This window comes from Panthera leo, chromosome D1, assembly GCF_018350215.1.
Source record: "Panthera leo isolate Ple1 chromosome D1, P.leo_Ple1_pat1.1, whole genome shotgun sequence".
In the NCBI taxonomy this organism is placed as follows: Eukaryota; Metazoa; Chordata; class Mammalia; order Carnivora; family Felidae; genus Panthera; species Panthera leo.
This window is the reverse complement of record NC_056688.1, coordinates 54,082,832-54,104,382: the sequence shown is the minus strand read 5'-3', so window position 1 is coordinate 54,104,382 and position 21,551 is coordinate 54,082,832. Positions and strand designations below refer to the sequence as shown.

General features: G+C 39.2%; 1 protein-coding gene across 2 annotated transcripts in view; it reads right to left on the bottom strand.

Moving 5' to 3' along the window:
• Nucleotides 1-21,551, bottom strand: part of INTS4 (integrator complex subunit 4) — a 120,138-nt gene that overhangs the window by 55,587 nt on the left and 43,000 nt on the right. For both annotated transcript variants that reach the window (XM_042904472.1, XM_042904473.1), the window contains exons 5-8: nt 10,130-10,315; nt 9,229-9,279; nt 5,700-5,788; nt 4,598-4,718 (exon numbers count right to left, since the gene is read on the bottom strand). In XM_042904472.1, the coding sequence (XP_042760406.1) occupies nt 4,598-4,718; nt 5,700-5,788; nt 9,229-9,279; nt 10,130-10,315 (447 nt within the window). The remainder of the gene's footprint in view (nt 1-4,597; nt 4,719-5,699; nt 5,789-9,228; nt 9,280-10,129; nt 10,316-21,551) is intronic.

The following is a 21,551-nucleotide window of genomic DNA, read 5'->3' as shown; positions in this document are numbered from 1 at the left end:
ACCTTTCCTACAACACCAGGAGAGCAACTGTTGAACTATTTTCACGTAAGTAGTTTCAATTTTTTTTCTTATTTCTACATGGTACAGTTGATGGCCTTCTTTGTTACACAGATCTGAGCCAATATCAAATCCAACAGTCATGTTTTTAATCCAAACATCAATTTTATGAATAAGAACTATAAATTTTTAAGATCTCCTTTAATTTTCTGTTTAGTTTTACCACCAGCATTAACAGTTGGATTTTTAGGGGGCACTTTTTTTTTCCTATAAAAATCAAATTTTTGTTTTGTTTTGTCTTTTAAGAAGACCTACATGCAACACGGGGCTTGAACTCACAACCCTGAGATCAGGAGTCACATACTCTATCAACTGAGCCAGCCAGGTGCCCCAAGAATGAAGTTTTAATAACTTCACAGTGAACTACTCAAATCCCTAGTCTCAATGCTCTCCTCCAATTCCTTTAGCCGAGCTCTCTCCTGACACAGTAGCAGAGAGGGAGCAGTATTCAAATTCCAGCCTCAAAAATTTACATATCATTATTTGCAACAAATTTCCCATGCTATCTTGAGACTATATGAAGCTTTCCATTTTAGTCCACAAATACCAAGAGCTCTATGACATAGTAACCCACTCAAAAAATGTTGGGATCTAAACTAGTACAAACAGTGGAAATAGAAAAGGGAGAGATTCAAAAGAGGTCAAGAAGACAGTCCTGGTAAGAGCTGATAACTCCGTGGATACTGGACACAGAAAGAATTCCCAAATGCCTCTGGGTTTACAACTGGGTAAATGATGGCATCATTCATGAAAGTGCTAGAGGAGTAGATGTGACCAGAAAGAGGAATTCATCGTCAGGTATATCTCACCAAGCAGAAAAACATCTACATTCTTTTCTACTTTAACCAAGACAAATACATTCAGGTAAGGTCTCTCCAACTGTGCTAGTACTACTTAACAATTTATATTTATAACACTAAGAAAACCATATTTAACAAACAAGTATGCCAAACCTGCTTTCGGAACAAAAACTGCTCAATTATAACTGTTCAATAATAATGTAAATCTGCACTAGCCTCCAGCTTCTACCCAATTAAGTGATAAAGAAAAGTAACCCACCCCCCCCCCCACCGCCAAAAAAAAAAAAACCCAAAAACAAAAAAACAAAAAACTACCATGTGAAACATAAAACTGCCACTGACAAAGACATGTGCATTTGCCCTGGGAAAGACCAGCCCTTATGGCTATGGACTTAACCTACAATCTATCTGAAAATATTATCATCTTTAAGGTCAAACACTTCTGGAGTCTTATAAAGAAGGTTGAACCATTACTGAGTAAGAAAGATCAAACATCTTAAGCAGAAGTCATTGAACTAAAAACTATATTCTAAATAAAACACCAATTACCATGATTAATTTCACAGTAATGACTGTATTCTAAATCGTCCCATGGAGCTGCATACTTGCAATCAACTTTCTTTGCCTCAGTGGGAAAGTTACGGATAACTACAAACTGACTTTCCACATGGTTTTGAATTTTCTGAAACAGCCTACTTCTTAAATTTTTCATACTGCTAGAAGCCAAGGAGAATGGAGACTTGATTTTTTTGTGCAAGATGGACTTAAATCTAAAGCCTTATCATTTAAGTTCTTGAAGAACCTGGCTTCTGCTTTCCTCTTGAGCTTTATCTTGCTGCACATCCCACACGTTTAACATTATCCCCCCACAACCAAGATATATTAAACTGCTTATACTTTAGTATGATATTGTAGTTTAGTATACTAGTATGCATGACAATTGTACTCCTTCTGTATCTGCTTATATTTTCTCCTTCCTTATTTACTTAGCCAACTCATATTTATCCTGCAAAACTCAGTTCAGAAATCACCTCCCCCAAGAAGCCTTCTGTCAATGTGTTAGGTGCTCTCTTTCCTAGGAGTACCAGGTATTATAACTGACTGTTTATGTCAACCTACCAGACTGCCAACTCTTTGAAGACAGCAACTATACTCAGTTGATGAACACAGTCTGAAAACTATATGCAGTTTAGATGACAATTTTGTCTATTGAAGAGTTGGAGTGGGGGAGTACACCTCTTTGCCGACACAGAGGAACTGGTAAATCAGCAGGGCATTAACCGTACAACCACAGCTCTCAATGTGTAACTGGACTATCACTAGGAAGAGATTCCACATGAGTTTTAGATCATGAAGTGTCATTTACTATCTACGTGGCCTTTGATATGTTACATCACTTTTCCAAACCTTATTTTATTATTTACATAATGATTAACAGAATATCTACCTCAAAGAGTTTAAAAACATTGTTTTTAATGTTTATTTTAGAGAAAGGGAGAGACAGAGACAGAGACAGAGCGCAGGCAGATGAAGGTGCAGAGAGAGAGAGGGAAGCACAGAATCCTAAGCAGACTCCAAGGTCTGAGCTGTCAGCACAGAACCCACGTGGGACTCATGATCTGAGTCGAGGTCAGACACTTAATTGACTGAGCCACCCAGGTACCCCTCAAAGAGTTTAAAAGAATTAAAAATTATCTGCAATAACTATGTTTATTAGGATATGTATGTATATATATGTACATATGTACTTGTTCATATAAAAAAGTGGGTACATGTGCATGTGTATGTGTACAGGACTAAAAGTGCCTAGCTTAGTAGGCTAAGAACTCTATAAATAGTAACAATGATTATTATCAGTAAAATTAGATTGTTAATTGCTTTTGAAGTACAAACATAATTACTTATATAATTTGGAGCTGTTTGGATCTGAAATCACTGAAATTAAAACATAAAGCATTTGACTCAAGTTAGAATCATCTAAGTGGAAACTCTTTCAATTCACCATGGTAATTCATTATTCATATAGTTTTACGTAATAAAATTCATATCTTACAGGGTACAAAACTGAAAAATCTGAATTACCCTGCTTTAAGGATTACTCTTCTAACTGCCTACTCAAATCAAGATGCCTACTCAAATCAAGATGCCTACTCAAATCAAGATGAATTCATTATTCATATAGTTTTACGTAATAAAATTCATATCTTACAGGGTACAAAACTGAAAAATCTGAATTACCCTGCTTTAAGGATTACTCTTCTAACTGCCACTCAAATCAAATGATTATTGAATCATTCCCCTGCAACATCTCCCTCACACGTACACACACTGCACACTGTAGATGCTCAGGAAATGTTGAATGACAGAATTTGGTGAATGATTGGACTGTTTCAAATTTTAAAATATTTGAAAACCAAAACACAGCTTTAAAATGTGAATTCAAAAATAAAATCAAGGGAGCCTGGGTGGCTCACTCGGTTGAGTGTCCAATTCTGGATTTTGGCTCAGGTCACGATCTCATGGTGGCGGGATCGAGCTCCACGTTGGGATCCTTGCTCAGCATGGAATCTGCTTAAGATTATCTCTCTCTCCCCCTACCCTCTCTCCTGCTTGTGCTCTCTCTAAAATAAAATAAATCAAATCAATAAAAATACATAAAATCAATAACTGGCTTAACTCTGTACTTTATCATGGACAAGCAATATGATCTAGTACTGAAACCATCCAAATTCCTTATTATTCCATGAAAATGCTTCACACAAGTTTCAGCAGTTACCCCATAAATACTGGTCTTAGGAGTAGGGCTATCATTGAATCTGTGTCCGAAGTATTCAGCCAACAATCTTACCAAGACTGGCAGAGATGGGGGCCCCAAAAGGGAAGTGTCCAAAAAGAATCTCAGATTTTCTTGCTGTGACATTTATATAAATTTTTACAAATACTTATATATGTATTTACATATTACAACCACCCCCAATACCCCATGTTTAGTATAGTACTTTATAATTTGTATTTTCATATATAGTATCACATTTGAGCATCATGACAACCATGTGAGGTAAACATGAGAGAATATTATGACCCACTTAACAGATGAGGAAACTAAGATCAAGTGGCATGTCCCAGATAACATAGTTATAAAACAGGGCTGAGTAATAATACACCAACATTCTTTCTTCTGTAAGACAGTTCTATCTCTGAAAAGTTAATTTTTCTTTTTTTTTTTTTTTTTAACAAATGTACCATGAATTACCAAAGGCAAAACAGTAGGAAAGTACCAGCCTAAAAGTCAGGAGATTAGTATTTGAAGCCCACTCTACAACTCTGTATCTGAAAATTGGATAATTAACTTCTCAGAGCTTCTATTTTCTCACCTGAAAATGGGAATAATAGTAATTACCTTTCTAGGTTACTGTGAAGAGTGAATGAGATAATGTAAGTGGTGTCAGAGCAAACTCTCTGGGTCATAACAGGTGCTTAGTAAAGCAACTATTTTTATTATTTTCCTTTTTCTCTAGGCCTTGGCTGTCTCATATGGTAACAATGTTAAATAAGATTATCTTTAAAATTCTTCCTAGTTCTAAAAGACTACTTCTCCACTGGAAAGTAAGCCATTTATTTTTATTTTTAGAAATACTAGGTTTTCTATAAGTGGGTTATATCTATTCCTATCTGTAGTTTCTCAAAGTATTTATACAAGTGTAACAATAAACATGTTCATTAAAGAAAGTGTAACTTACCAATAGCTTTGCAGCTTGAACTCGAACCACCCAAGAGCCGTCACTGACCATGTGGCAAATTTTTCCAAATGCATCATCAACTAAGCGAATCTCTTCATTAGAAGAAGGTATTGGGACAATGCTAAATTAAAAGAAAAAAAAAACACCCACAAATAACAAAACAGGAGCCTAAAGCCTCAAATTCAATAAACTGAGAATAACCATTGAAAACCGGCGCGCGCGCGCACATGCACACACACACACACACACACACACACACACACACACACACACGATGACAACTGAGTAATTCAAATCCTAGAGTGATAGAATACATTTCAGAGTAAAGAAATCACTCTGAGAGTATGAAACAACACTTTTAGTTACAGTGTAAATTTTCAGTGTCTGGAATAAAAGTGTTTAACCCACCAAAGGTTCAAAGATTTACAAAGATACCAAAAACTAGCTACCACAAAGTATTTTTATCTTTAAGTTTATTCTCTCCTATAATTGCATTGCTGTCAATATAGCAAATCATAGAATCAATATAAAATATTCTGGTTTTCCAATTTTAGCAGGCAGTTTAATGAAGAGGAAAAAAATACTTCTTTTTCCTACAGAAGCATCTCTTTTAGAAAATAGAATAATATTTATCACTCTACCTCAAAGAATCACTGTGTAAATAAATGATTTAATTACTATGAAAACATTTTTAACGAGGAAAACACCTCACAAGGGATCATTATTCTCAAACTCACCTAGTGTCTTTACCTGGCATTTGTATTTACTAAAACGGGCCCTAAACAATTTAAAGATTAAAAAAAGAGTGGGGTGGGGTGCTTAGACAGCACTTGAGAAAGACAGCCAATCTCTCCATTTATAGATGAGCAGGCTGGGACCCAGAGAGGAAGTCTCTTTCCCAGGGTACATGGAAAATTCACAGAAGAGCTGAAAAATAAGGACCAAGCATCCTGATTATCAGGATCTGTACTTTCCCCCTATTCCACACTGCTTTCTAAAAAATCTAACCAACATTCCTTATCTGGAGGAGGGCTTTTTGCATGATGGGAGAAGAGAAAAATGGCTTAGCAATGAACAAAAGCTGGCTTACACCCACACTGACCTTTCAGGATAGAGCTGACTGACAACCCAGATAAGTTGGACTGCAGCACTGCGCACTTGTTCATAGTCATCAGACAGCAATTTACAGGCCTGCAAACAAGAATTCCAAAAGTCTATTAGTTCTGTGTCCTCACAGGTGATGTTCAAACTACCTTCAAAATGAAGACAGGGTAGCTGGATAAGGATGCCAATCAAAATACTTGTGGGTAGTTTTAACTTCTTGTACTTTTGCCCAACAAAGAATTCTTGGCCTCTGTCAGCTATGTTCTGTGTTCTGACTCCCACCACACGTCTGAAAGCAGAACCACAGACTGAAAGACAGCACAAAAGCCACCTAGAATAGTATCGATCTTAGCAAAGCCTGCTGGGAGCCCACAGCGCTGTTCACATGGGCACAAACCCCAAATCTGGGTTGTTGGGTTTTTTTTTTCCCTTTCTGTAAAATCAAAGCACAAATTTCTGGCAATCTGAAATCTCAAGCACTCTAAGTAAACGTATAATTTTAATGCTAAACTGCCAAAAGAAGCCAGATTTTTGTTTTACTTTGGTCTGAAATGGAATATCCCTGCCCCACCTACATAGCAACACCCTAGACTTCAACAACACCCAGAACTACTCCATTTCTAGAATTTAAAAATCCTATATTCCAGGGGCACCTGGGTGGCTCAGTTGGTTAAGCATCCGACTTTTGCTCAAGCCATGATCTCACAGTTCGTGAGTTCAAGCCCTGCATTGGGCTCTCTGCTGTCAGCATGAAGCCAGCTTCGGATCTTCTGTCCCCCTTTTTCTCTGCCCTGTCCCCACTTGTTCTCTCTCTCAATAAATAAACTAAAAAAAAATTTTTTTTAATAAAAATAAAAATCCTATATTCCATGATCCTATATTCCTCTGATCATAACCTGTTACTCCACCAGTTCCTCCATTTCCATGAATTAATCCGTCACATTTGCTCTTCAGTCTCACTTAACCTACCTATCCGTTTAACCAAGATTTCCCAACCTTGCCTCTACTGTCATTTTGGACTATACAATTCTTTGTTGTGAGAGGCTATCCTCTGCACTGTTAACATGGTTGGCAATATTCTTGGCTTCTACCCACTAAACGGTTGTAACACAGCACCCTCTCCCTCTCCCTCGCAGTTACAAAAGCCCAAAATATCTCCAGACACTGTCAAATATCCCTTAGAGAGTAAAATCATCTTGGTTGAGAACCATTGCTTTAATCCTACCCTTTTTCTCCACATGAACCACCTTCTCCTTGCTCCATAACCTGCCTTTACTTAGTCCCGACAGCACTGTCAGCATTACCACTGACAATGCTCTCAAGACTTCTACAGCCGCTCTACAAACCCAACACCTTTTCTATTCCTCACAAGGGCAGCAGAGCACTAGCAAAGACCACACTCTCTAGGGGACTGGGAGCTCATGATCTCGAACCTTACTCTCTCTGAAATCTTTCACACCCCTGCTTTCCACTCCCATTCCCTAAGGCAGCTTATCTTAACCTCCCGCTCTGGGCCCCTACCCCACTTCCAGCCATAAGGCAGCATGTTTATCTGAGAAAAACCCAGGTTCTCAGGCACAAATGCTCCAACTCTTCCATAACAGTTATAAATTCATTTATACCTGTATTCTCCCACACCTCATTTTCTTAATGTCTCAGGAAAAAGTATCCTAATTCCTAATCCTTCTACTTTTGCTATGGATCCCATCATTTCCTCACACAGGCCTTCCCTTACCATCCTCCAGTATAGGTCCTATTTGTGATTCTCTATTATAGCACCCTATTTATTTACTGCATAGCACTATTCACATGCTTAATTATTGTGTTTATTTATTTAATTGCCTGTCTCATCCATGAGAATGTGAAGGGCATGGATCCTATCCAACATGCTCGGTGTTATACAACCAGCATTAGGTATTCATTAATATCTGTTGGATGAATCAGCTCATGAATCTGATTTTCTGTTTAAAGGAACTCACTCTACCATTTATCCCCCTGTGTCTCTTCCATCACCAATTTCTCCCGAAACACTGGCTCCCTTCAACACATAAACATACTTATTTAGCAGCTATCTTTAAAATACAAAAAGCCCTCCCTCAGTCCCATGTCCCTTTCTACCATCCTCCATCCTGCCATCCTATTATAGCCAAGTTCCCTAAAGTACAGTCACTATTGAAATGCCTTACCTCAATTGACCCTAATCTGGCTTCCATCCCCAACACTCTACTAAAATTGCTCTTTCCAAACTCATTAATGGCTGCCTTGTTAAAAAGTCCAATGGGTCAATTTCAGGCCTATCTCGCTGACCTTTCAGCAGCATGTGACTGTGACAACTGTGAGAACTCCCTCCTGCCTTTTGTGGAATGTATTTTTCCTCCTCCTCCGTCTCTTCTCTCTCTTAAATGTTGGACCTTACCTGTGGCTTCCATCCTTGGTCTCCTTCAATCTTCTTACTCTCTCTGGGTGTCCACATGCCCCCTAGATAGTGATGGCTTCAGTTACCCACCTCCAGCTCTGACCTCTGCTGAGCTCCACACTTCCACAACTATCTGCAACCTGGAACTTTCCTCATGGGTGTCCCGTCAATCCTTCAAACTCAACCAAAACTGGTATGGTACCTAATTCAAATTCACACCTCAAATAATCCAACATTCCATCCTCACTCCCTTGAAGCCCTCATCATTGCTTGCCTTGTTAACTGACACAGTCTTAGGCCACTAAATATCTGAATCACCTAACTAACTGTTCTTCCTCTAAATCCTTACTCTCTAAGTTTCCTTAAATTTTTTGGCTTCCCACAGAGTTTTCCTACAGGGAGATAAGGTGCTAGTCACACCAAAACAACCATTCTGAACTCATTCTATGTAATTATGTAAAAGAATAAACTTGGTTTATGTATCAATCATAGGGGCTTATCTAATTACCATCTTCTTCTGAAAGATAAAACCATTCTTTGTACAAAATCTGGTCTCTGACATGGATTTAGATTGCTGGTCTCCAGATTCATTCAACTATTCTACAAGAGAAATATCACTTTGTAAGGCCTTTTTGTTGGTCAATCAGCTTCTCCTAGTGATACTACAACTTCACAGTGCGTTTCTTTACCAATACTACAAATACTGTGAATACCTTTTCAAATGATCCCAGGGTCTCAGTCATCTTTCTTCAGAAAAACTCTACTATGTCAAGAACGGTGCCTCGAATCAACTTCATGCTTGGCCCAACCAAACACAAGATCAGAAAGACTACCTCTTTGCTTATTCTGAACACACACTTCTTTTTGTGTACTCTGGTATACACAGTGAGCTACCTAAATCCTCCTAAAAGTCGTTTTTACATGTATTAGTGCTACTCAATTACATATCCTCCATCCTCTTACTAACATGTGTGTTTTAGACACAACTTCACATTCATCCCAATTAATGTTGCCAGTTGATGCTCCATGTTTTCAAATTCTGACAACTAGTATACACTCTCCCAGTTTCACTATCCTTCCTCCTCTCCCAGACAGTAATCATGTAAGGTACCTGATTATAAATGGTTTGGTGTAATTTCAGTCCTCTTTCATGAAGCTGCAACTAGATAATAGAAATAAGTTTAAGTATTTGAGAAAAAAAGATCAGTATTTCCACAGTCTCCCCACAATCTCATATATTTTCCCCCATTACATTAGATTAACATAGTTCCCATTAGCCAAAATTAATGCTATACAAGTAAGAAATCTGGTCAGACCTTTGGGTAGAAATACTCAAGAGACTTAATAAATCTAACCCATCAACTGTCCCAAGGGGATATTAGAAAAATATTAAATAATGATAAGAAGGATAAAGAAGAAATGGTTAACACTACCTCCCCCTAAAATGTACCCCCCCACCCAGGGGCCTGGAGGAGGGATGTGACTTGGTATTATAATAGGTATAAGTTGTACCCTCTATGTTTCAGTATATGGGTGAAAGCTACCAGAGAGGCCCAAAGAAAAGCACACCTGCCATACAAAGGAATGTGTGCCTTTGAGTTCTGTGATGCCATCAACACATTCCTGAAAGTGAGCATAAGGAATATTCAGGGGGAGGGGGGGTGTTCAGAAAGCACCCAAACCAACATTAGCCATGAACTTTAAAAAAAAAAAACAACAAACATATGAGGGGCACCTGGGTGGCTCAGTCGGTTAAGCATACAACTTCAGCTCAGGTCATGATCTCACAGTCCGTGAGTTTGAGCCCCACATCAGTCTCTGTGCTGACAGCTCAGGGTCTGGAGCCTACTTCAGATTCTGTGTCTTCCTCTCTCTCTCTCTGCCCACCCCTCCCTCCCTCCCTCCCTCCCTCCCTCTCTCTCTCTCTCTCTCTCAAAAAAAACATTTTAAAAAATTTTTAATGAAACAAACAAATCAAACTGTCACCCTCTGATTTCCATGATCATGTTTACCATGGCTTTTATAGCTGCTGTCCTGACTCGTGGGTCTTGGTCACTGAAGTAATCCCCTATAATCTTCTGGACATCTCTGACAGCTAGGCCTTCTCCATCTTTTGTGACACTTTTCTCCAAAGAGCCAAGATTGCCAAGTAATTGCAGGCATTTATTTCTTACACCATGGGAGGTATCTGTGAGGTGCTATGAAAGGAAAAGAGAGAACAAAAGGACAGGATTAAGATAGCTTAAAATAAATAAAAAACCAGAAACAAAAGTATTATATCAGCTTTAGGAATGACTCAAACACAACATTCTCACCAGTCTCTCTAGTATCATGTTACTTGAGTATGTATCATCATAAAGATGAGTCCTTAGAAAATAAGATTCTCTGTATTCCCAAGAGCTAGCACTTTGCCTTATAAAGAGAAGGTACTTTATTTACTTTTTAAAAAAATTGTTTAACGTTTATTTTCGAGAGACAGAGAATGAACAGGAGAGGGGCAGTAAAAGAGGGAGACACAGAATCTGAAGCAGGCTCCAGGCTCTAAGCTGTCAGCACAGAACCCGGTGCGGGGCTCAAAACCATGACCCATGAGATCATGACCTGAGCCGAAGTCAGACACTTAAGCGACTGAGCCACTCAGGGGCCCTGAGAAGGTACTTTAAAAATGGCCCCCAAGGGCATCTGGGTGGCTCAGCTGGTTAAGTGTCTCTTGGTTTTTGGCTCAGGTCATGATCTCACAGTTTCATGAGTTCAAGCCCAACCTCAGGCTCTGCACTGGCAGCACGGAGCCTACTTGGGATTCTCTCTCCCTCTCTCTCTCTGTCCCATCCCCGTTTGTGCTGTTTCTGTCTCTCTCAAATAAATTCATAAACTTTTAAATAAATAAATAAAGCTCCTAAACTGCATTTTATTTGCTATCAAATCTAAAAACAAAACAGAAAAGTATAAGTTTTTAAAGTTTTTAATATCCATACAGAAAAATGCAAAAAGGTTAAGTGTACAGCTCAATGAATTTTAAACAAATGAATACACACATATAAAAAGCACCCAGATAAAGGCGCCTGGGTGGCCAACTTCGGCTCAGATCATGATCTCACAGTCCGTGAGTTCGAGCCCCATGTCAGACTCTGTGCTGACAGCTCAGAGCCTGGAGCCTGCTTCAGATTCTGTGTCCCCCACCCCCTCTGCCCCTCCCCTACTCATGCTCTGTCTTGCTCTCTCAAAAATAAATGTTAAATTTTTTTTTAATTAAAAAAAAAAAAAGCACCCAGATAAAGAAACAGAACAGGAAACCCCTCTTGGTCCCCCCCCCCCCAATAAACTACTCCACCACCATAAAAATTAGCCAATATCTTGACTTCTAACACCTAGATTTATTTGGCCAATGTTTTTTTATTATAATTTTTTTTTCAGTTTTTTTAATTTTATTTTTAATTTTTTTAAATTTACATCCAAATTATTTAGCATATAGTGCAACAATGATTTCAGGAGTAGATTCCTTAGTTCCCCTTACCCATTTAGCCCATCCCCCATCCCACAACCCCTCCAGTAACCCTCAGTTTGTTCTCCATATTTATGAGTCTCTTCTGTTTTGTCCCCCTCCCTGTTTTTATATTATTTTTGTTTCCCTTCCCTTATGTTCATCTGTTTTGTCTCTTAAAGTCCTCATATGAGGGAAGTCATATGATTTTTGTCTTTCTCTGACTAATTTCACTTGGCATAATACCTTCCAGATCCATCCATGTAGTTGCAAATGGCAAGATTTCATTCTTTTTGGTTGCGGAGTAATACTCCCTTGTGTATGTGTGTGTATATATATATATATATATATATATATATACACACACACACCACATCTTCTTTATCCATTCATCCATCAATGGACATTTGGGCTCTTTCCATACTTTGGCTATTGTTGATAGAGCTGCTATAAACATGGGGGTGCTTGTGTCCCTTCGAAACAGCACACCTGTATCCCTTGGATAAATGCCTAGTAGTGCAATTGCTGGGTCGTAGGTTAGTTCTATTTTTAGTTTTTTGAGGAACCTCCATACTGTTTTCCAGAGTGGCTGCACCAGCTTGCATTCCCATATTAAAATTTTAGAGAGAGTGCAAGCGGAGGAGAGGTGCAGACAGGAGGATGAGGGAGAAGGGAAGGGGGAGAAGGGAAGGGGGAGAAGGGAAGGGGGAGAAGGGAAGGGGGAGAAGGGAAGGGGGAGAAGGGAAGGGGGAGAAGGGAAGGGGGAGAAGGGAAGGGGGAGAAGGGAAGGGGGAGAAGGGAAGGGGGAGAAGGGAAGGGGGAGAAGGGAAGGGGGAGAAGGGAAGGGGGAGAAGGGAAGGGGGAGAAGGGAAGGGGGAGAAGGGAAGGGGGAGAAGGGAAGGGGGAGAAGGGAAGGGGGAGAAGGGAAGGGGGGGAGAAGGGAAGGGGGAGGGGGAAGGGGGAGAGAGTGAGAGAAAGAAAAAGAGAAAAAGAGAAAAAGAGAGAAAGAGAAAGAGAGAGAGAGAGAAAAAGAGAGAGAGAGAATCTTAAGCAGGCTCCATACTCAGCCTGACATAGGGACTTGATCCCACAAACCTGGGATCATGAACCAAGCCAAAATCAAGAGTTGGTCATTCAACCAAATGAGCCACCCAGGCGCCCTATTTTGCCCATTTTTATACTTTGTAAAATCAACCAGTGTCTGGCCTCTCTTGCTTAATATTATGTTTGTAAGATTCATCCATAGTATGGCATATAGCAATGGTTCCTTCATTTTCATTACCATATAGTATTCCATTTGTCAGTACACCACAACCCACTTTTCCTCTCCCATATTGATAGACATTTGGGTTATTTCCAGTTTTTGGCTATTCTAAATAATGCTACCATGACTGTGGTAGCTTGAATGGGGCTTCTGTTGGATACATAAGAATGGAGTTGCTCGGTCACAAGCCATGTATACATTCAGTTAATAACAAACTGCCAAATAGTTTTCCGAAGCAGTTGTACTAATTTAACTAATTTACACTTCCACCAGTGACACTTGGTGTTCCAGTTGTGCCACATCCTTGTCAACGTTTAAGTACTGCCAATCTTTTTCATGTTAGCTCTTCTCACCAGTTTTTTTAAATTTACTTATTTTTTTTAACTTACATCCATGTTAGCATACAGCACAATAATGATTTCAGGAGTAGAATCCAGTGATTCATCCCCCACATATAACACCCAGTGCTTATCCCCAAAAATATCCTCCTTAATGCCCCTTGATCATTTAGCCCATCCCCCTACCCACAGCCCCTCCAGCAACCCTGCTTGTTCTCTTTTGAGTCTTAAGTTTTGTCCCCGTTTTTATATTATTTTTGCTTCCCTTCCTTTATGTTCATCTGTTTTGTATCTTAAATTCCACATGAGTGAAGTCATATATTTGTCTTCCTTTAATTTCTCTTAGCATAGTACCCTCTAGTTCCATCCACATAGTTGCAAATGGCAAGATTTCATTCTTTTTGATTGCCAAGTAATACTTCATTATATGTACATATACACCACATCTTCATCCATTCATCTGTCAATGGACATTTGGGCTCTTTCCATACTTTGGCTATTGTTGATAGCGCTGCTATAAACATTGGGGTGTGTGTGCTCCTTCGAAACAGCACACCTGTATCCTTTGGATAAATACCTAGTAGTGCAGTTGCTGGGTCATAGGGTAGCTCTATTTTTAATTTTTTGAGGAACCTCCATATTGTTTTCCCAAATAGCTGCACCAGGTTGCATTCCCACCAGCAGTGCAAAAGAAATTGTCTTTCTCTGCATCCTCGCCAACATCTGTTGTTGTCTGAGCTATTCATGTCAGCCATTCTGACAGGTGTGAGGTGGTATCTCATTGTGGTTTTGATTTGTATTTCCCTGATGATGAGTGATGCTGAGCATTTTTTTCATGTGTCTGTTAGCCATATGGATGTTTTCTCAGCAGTATTTTTAAAGACATGATGGCTATATCTAGTATAATGCTACTGAAATAAGCTATTTGCATAATATACAAATGTTAATACAAAACAAGTATCTTTAGATAGTCCCTTCAAGTTCAAATTTTCCAGGTTTTTCTATCTATAAAATCACTGGTTTGAAATCACAACAGTCTCTAGAAGTACCCTCAGTAAACACCCATTTCTCTTCTCCTGCCTTAATCTGCCACTCCCCTATTTTACAGGACTATAAGGATTAAGTGATATGTCTAAAAAAAACCTGATAATTTAGAAGAGCTAAACACTCCTGACATCCACTCAATCCAGAGCTCTTTTCCCACCTTTCCGCTGCATAAATTACTTCATGATTTTCAAAACTGTGCTATGTTCAGAGTTGAGCATCTGTACCTTAAATATTTACAAAGCTCCACAATACCTGTTTTCCTTACATATATTACTCCCAAGTACCACTAGTCTCCAGCATGAAGAATTGCTCAGATTTCCAATTACTGCATGATAAACATACTGATCCTAAATCAATAACCAAACACTTCGTGTAATAATACCCACACACACAAAACTGAAGAAACAGGAAGATGTATCCAATAAGTAAATATATTATAGCTGATTCCAGGGCTAGAGTAGGGAAAGTACAAAATGAGCCTGGATTATTTTGTTGTGCCAGAAAGAAAAAAAGTATTCAAAGAACAAGAGAAGTCAAAAGAACACAGAAGCCAGCTTAAAAGGGCTCCCACTTGGCCGAATCAGGAAATCTGAACATCACAACAAATAATTATAGTAACAGACTACCACCCACTGAGCAAACAAGTAATCGGAGTCCATAACTGATATACACAAACTGAAAGTTTGATGACAGAATATTTACAATGTCTAAAGTGCCACCCCACAAAAACACTTATTCATTTCAAAATGAGAGAGTAACTTTATAGTGAAGCAGTGTGACAGACACTATCTTAACCAAGTGATCAAAGTAAACATCATTAGTACTGGGACAAATCAAAATGGTGTAGCACCTAACAGGATGCAGTAAGAAGAGTATCTTGTCTGTGATTATTTGTTTTAATATTTAGTTATTTCTGAGAGAGAGAAGGACAGAGTGCAAGTCGGGGAGGGGCAGAGAGAGAGAAAGACACAGATCCAAAGCAGGCTCCAGGTTCTAAGCTGTCAACACAGAGCCCGACGTAGGGCTCAAACCCATGAACTGTGAGATCACGACCTGAGCTGCAGTTGGATGCTCAACCGACTGAGCCATTCAGGCGCTCCTCTGATATATATATATATATATGTGTGTGTGTGTGTATATACACATATATATGTGTGTGTGTGTGTGTGTGTGTGTGTGTACATATATATGTGTACATATATATGTATATATATCTCAGATGTGTGTGTATATATATATATATATGTGATGTATATACATCAAATGTACACACGTCTGATATATACGTATATATACATACGTATGTATATATTTTTTTTTGAGAAAGAAAAAAAATGTGAGTAGGGGAGAAGTGGGGGGAGAGAGAATATCTTAAGCAGGCTCCATACCCAGTGCAGAGCTTGATCTCACAACCATGAGATCATGACTTGAGTGGAAATCAAGAGTCAGACACTTAACTAAGCCACCCAGGTGCCCCTTGTCTGTGATATTCTTTTTTTCCTTTTTAATTTATTTTTTATTTGAGAGAGAGACAGAGAGAGGGCACAAGTTGGGGGGAGAGAGAGAGAAACTCAAGCAGACTCTTGATGCGGGGCTCAAACCCATAACCCTGGGATCATGACCTGAGCCAAAATCAAAAGTCAGATGCTCAACCTACCGAGCCAACCAGGCGCCCCACATCTGTGATATTCTTAGCAAAGGTGGAAAACTTGAATCTAATTATGAGGAAATATCAGATAAACCCTAATTCCGGAAGGTTCTATGAAAGACCTATCCCAATTTTCAAAAATGTCAACATCATAAAATCAAGTAAAGACTGAGGAATTATACCAGATTGGAGACTAACGAGGTATGGTGACTAAAAACACAACATGTGATTCTGAACTGGATCCTTTTCCAATAAGGGACAGGAATGAAACAAACAGTGAAACGTGAATTAACTATGAGGATAAATGGTAGCATATGCTGATGTTAATGTCCTGATTTTGATGGTCATATTGAGGTTTTGTCGAAAAATATCTTTGCTTGTGGAAAACACACACTAAAGTATTCAAGCATAACAAATGGGCAACTTATTCTAAAATGGTTCACAGGAAAATAAAGTTCCCTATTATTATACTTGCAACTTATCCACAATTTTGAGACTTTAAAAATAACTGAACTGTCGGGGCGCCTGGGTGGTTCAGTCGGTTGGGCGTCCGACTTCGGCTCAGGTCATGATCTCGCGGTTTGTGAGTTTGAGCCCCGTGTTGGGCTCTGTGCTGACACCTCAGAGCCTGGAGCCTGCTTCAGATTCTGTGTCTCCTCCTCTCTCTGCCCCTCCCATGCTCATCCTCTGTCTCTCTCTGTCTCTCGATAATAAATAAACATTTAAAAAAAATTAAAAAAATAATTGAACTGTCCACACACAAGAAAAAATAAAATCACACTGTTTCATAAACATTAGAAAAACAAGAGTGCCTGGCTGGCTCAGTTGGTAGAGCCTTCAAGTCTTGATCTCAGGGTTGTAAGTTCAAGCCCCATCCTGGGTATAGAGATTACTTAAAAATAAAGAAAATCAGGGGCACTGGGTGGCTCAGTCAGTTAAGCATCCAACTTTGACTCAGGTCATGATCTCACGGTTTGTGGGTTCGAGCCCCATGTTGGACCCTGTGCTGACAGCTCAGAGCCTGAAGCCTGCTTCAGATTCCATGTCTCCCTCTCTCTCGGCCCCACCCCCAAGAGTGCTCGCTCTCAAAAATAAACATTAAAAAATTTTTTTTTTTAAATAAAATAAAATCAGAAAGACAGACGGAAGGAAGGAAAGAGGGAAGAAATTACATTATCCATAAGGAAAGTGTATTTTAAGACCATTCAAAGAAAGAGGCAGCAATAGCTGAACCACACCCCAAACAGGTTCAGAAAATGCCTCCAGGAAGCATAGGAAGCTTTGCAGACAAAGTGGATTCCATAAATTGTTTCACATCTTGTCTGAGAGGCAAAATAGCAAAGCTGAATGAGCATGGACGGGAATCAGACAGACCTATTTGATTGCTGGCCCCGCCAGTTAGTATCTTTGGGATCTTCACTAAACCCCACAAGTCTTTAGAAATCCTTACTTTGTAAAAATAGGAATAATATCCCCTACCATGAAATTTTGTGGTGAGTACACTAAATGAACTCATTTAGGAATTACTGTATGTAAAATTAGCTAATAGTGCTGGGATATAATAGACATTCAATTAAGTACAAGAGCCTACTATAGTGCCCAGCACTTAGAATGTACTTAAAAACAAATAAACAAACAAACCTACTTAAGAAGAGAAGAGGTAGGGAAAAGAAGTGCAAGTGACGGCAGAGAAAATGGTGAAGGGTCAGAGGTAAGAGTGGGCACCTGGATGAAATAGGTCTGCTGACCTGGAACACACAAACACGAACTTTCTAGTGATGGCTGTTTAACAGGGCAGTCTGTCATGAAAGGTAGTGAGCACCTATTAATGGCTCACATCAGAATGCTCCTGGAGAAGATTCCTGAATTAAGTGGGAACCCGGACTTGGTGAGAAGCTATGTCCTATGTGAACGTGGGGTGGGTGGGCAGGCAGGCTTACTTGGAGAAGAAAACAAAGGAAACCTGATGAAAAAGCCACTATGCTGACGGTGGGGCTCTCAGATACAGAACTTCTCATTATAAAAATGGTTCACTCTGGACAAATTTCTAAACACCCACACTCTTCCAAAACTCAATCAGGAGGAAATAGAAAGCTTGAACAGACCCATAACCAGCGAAGAAATTGAATCGGTTATCAAAAATCTCCCAACAAATAAGAGTCCAGGACCAGATGGCTTCCCAGGGGAGTTCTACCAGACATTTAAAGCAGAGATAATACCTATCCTTCTCAAGCTATTCCAAGAAATAGAAAGGGAAGGAAAACTTCCAGACTCATTCTATGAAGCCAGTATTACTTTGATTCCTAAACCAGACAGAGACCCAGTAAAAAAAGAGAACTACAGGCCAATATCCCTGATGAATATGGATGCAAAAATTCTTAATAAGATACTAGCAAATCGAATTCAACGGCATATAAAAAGAATTATTCACCATGATCAAGTGGGATTCATTCCTGGGATGCAGGGCTGGTTCAACATTCGCAAATCGATCAACGTGATACATCACATTAACAAAAAAAAAGAGAAGAACCATATGATCCTGTCAATCGATGCAGAAAAGGCCTTTGACAAAATCCAGCACCCTTTCTTAATAAAAACCCTTGAGAATGTCGGGATAGAAGGAACATACTTAAAGATCATAAAGGCCATTTATGAAAAGCCCACAGCTAACATCATCCTCAATGGGGAAAAACTGAGAGCTTTTTCCCTGAGATCAGGAACACGACAGGGATGCCCACTGTCACCGCTGCTATTTAATATAGTGCTGGAAGTTCTAGCATCAGCAATCAGACAACAAAAGGAAATCAAAGGCATCAAAATTGGCAAAGATGAAGTCAAGCTTTCGCTTTTTGCAGATGACATGATATTATACATGGAAAATCCGATAGACTCCACCAAAAGTCTGCTAGAACTGATACATGAATTCAGCAAAGTTGCAGGATACAAAATCAATGTGCAGAAATCAGTTGCATTCTTATACACTAACAATGAAGCAACAGAAAGACAAATGAAGAAACTGATCCCATTCACAATTGCACCAAGAAGCATAAAATACCTAGGAATAAATCTAACCAAAGATGTAAAAGATCTGTATGCTGAAAACTATAGGAAGCTTATGCAGGTAATTGAAGAAGATATAAAGAAATGGAAAGACATTCCCTGCTCATGGATTGGAAGAATAAATATTGTCAAAATGTCAATACTACCCAAAGCTATCTACACATTCAATGCAATCCCAATCAAAATTGCACCAGCATTCTTCTCGAAACTAGAACAAGCAATCCTAAAATTCATATGGAACCACAAAAGGCCCCGAATAGCCAAAGTAATTTTGAAGAAGAAGACCAAAGCAGGAGGCATCACAATCCCAGACTTTAGCCTCTACTACAAAGCTGTCATCATCAAGACAGCATGGTATTGGCATAAAAACAGACACATAGACCAATGGAATAGAATAGAAACCCCAGAACTAGACCCACAAACGTATGGCCAACTCATCTTTGACAAAGCAGGAAAGAACATCCAATGGAAAAAAGACAGTCTCTTTAACAAATGGTGCTGGGAGAACTGGACAGCAACATGCAGAAGGTTGAAACTAGACCACTTTCTCACACCATTCACAAAAATAAACTCAAAATGGATAAAGGACCTGAATGTGAGACAGGAAACCATCAAAACCTTAGAGGAGAAAGCAGGAAAAGACCTCTCTGACCTCAGCCGTAGCAATCTCTTACTCGGCACATCCCCAAAGGCAAGGGAATTAAAAGCAAAAGTGAATTACTGGGACCTTATGAAGATAAAAAGCTTCTGCACAGCAAAGGAAACAACCAACAAAACTAAAAGGCAACCAACGGAATGGGAAAAGATATTTGCAAATGACACATCGGACAAAGGGCTAGTATCCAAAATCTATAAAGAGCTCACCAAACTCCACACCCGAAAAAACAAATAACCCAGTGAAGAAATGGGCAGAAAACATGAATAGACACTTCTCTAAAGAAGACATCCGGATGGCCAACAGGCACATGAAAAGATGTTCAACGTCGCTCCTTATCAGGGAAATACAAATCAAAACCACACTCAGATAACACCTCACGCCAGTCAGAGTGGCCAAAATGAAGAAATCAGGAGACTATAGATGCTGGAGAGGATGTGGAGAAACAGGAACCCTCTTGCACTGTTGGTGGGAATGCAAATTGGTGCAGCCGCTCTGGAAAGCAGTGTGGAGGTTCCTCAGAAAATTAAAAATAGACCTACCCTATGACCCAGCAATAGCACTGCTAGGAATTTATCCAAGGGATACAGGAGTACTGATGCATAGGGGCACCTGTACCCCAATGTTTATAGCGGCACTCTCAACAATAGCCAAATTATGGAAAGAGCCTAAATGTCCATCAACTGATGAATGGATAAAGAAACTGTGGTTTATATACACAATGGAATACTACGTGGCAATGAGAAAAAATGAAATATGGCCTTTTGTAGCAACATGGATGGAACTGGAGAGTGTGATGCTAAGTGAAATAAGCCATACAGAGAAAGACAGATACCATATGGTTTCACTCTTATGTGGATCCTGAGAAACATAACAGAAACCCATGGGGGAGGGGAAGGAAAAAAAAAAAAAAAAGAGGTTAGAGTGGGAGAGAGCCAAAGCATTAGAGACTGTTAAAAACTGAGAACAAACTAAGGGTTGATGGGGGGTGGGAGGGAGGGCAGGGTGGGAGGGAGGACAGGGTGGGTGATGGGTATTGAGGAGGGCACCTTTTGGGATGAGCACTGGGTGTTGTATGGAAACCAATTTGACAGTAAATTTCATATATTAAAAAATAAATAAATAAATAAATCTAAAAAAAAAAAAAAAAAAAAAATAAACAAAAAAAAAAAAAATAAAAATAAAAATGGTTCACTCCAACACTGTGGCTCAGAGTTAATTCTTGCCTCCAAGTTATTTAGGTTGCAGAAATGTGAAACATACCCTGAAGCCCTCAAAATGCCTTATATATAGTAAAAGCTCAAAACCATCAATCAAAATAAGACAGTGAAACTGAGAAGTTAAGAGAAACTTACAGATGACAATGGCTGTCACTTAAAACAGGGTATTTTTTAACAAACTATTTTAGTATGAAAACATCACTTCTCATAACTAAACTGTTGACTGAACCACCAGCCGCTGAAGATTGTTTCCACTGTTACAAACACTTCATTCAATTTTCAAACAACAAACTGAAATCTTCCAGCTTCTCTTAAGGTAACCAGGCAACATTGCTGTATAACCAGCCTATTACTGCACACTGAATGTTAGGCCGAAAGAGAGCGGAAGTCTAAATCACACCCTCAGGGCAGCAATTACAGTTCTGTGATGTCCTTCTCATACAGGTCACTTCTTGCATCATGCCATCATCACTAATAGCTGCCTAGTATGTCTGCTCTGCAGATGATGCTATTTTGGTGTTATACCCAGGCCACTATAGTGACATCATTTTTATATTAATGGAATGAGTAAGCAAACCACTTCCCCAATAATAAGAGCAATCCGTGTCAAAACCAGACTAAACCAGTTTAAAACTATTGCTATAGGGGGAAAACATCAATGGTTAAGTGTATCAAAAAAATCTAAGAATGAAGTTTCTTAAGACAAAAATAACTTACTGAT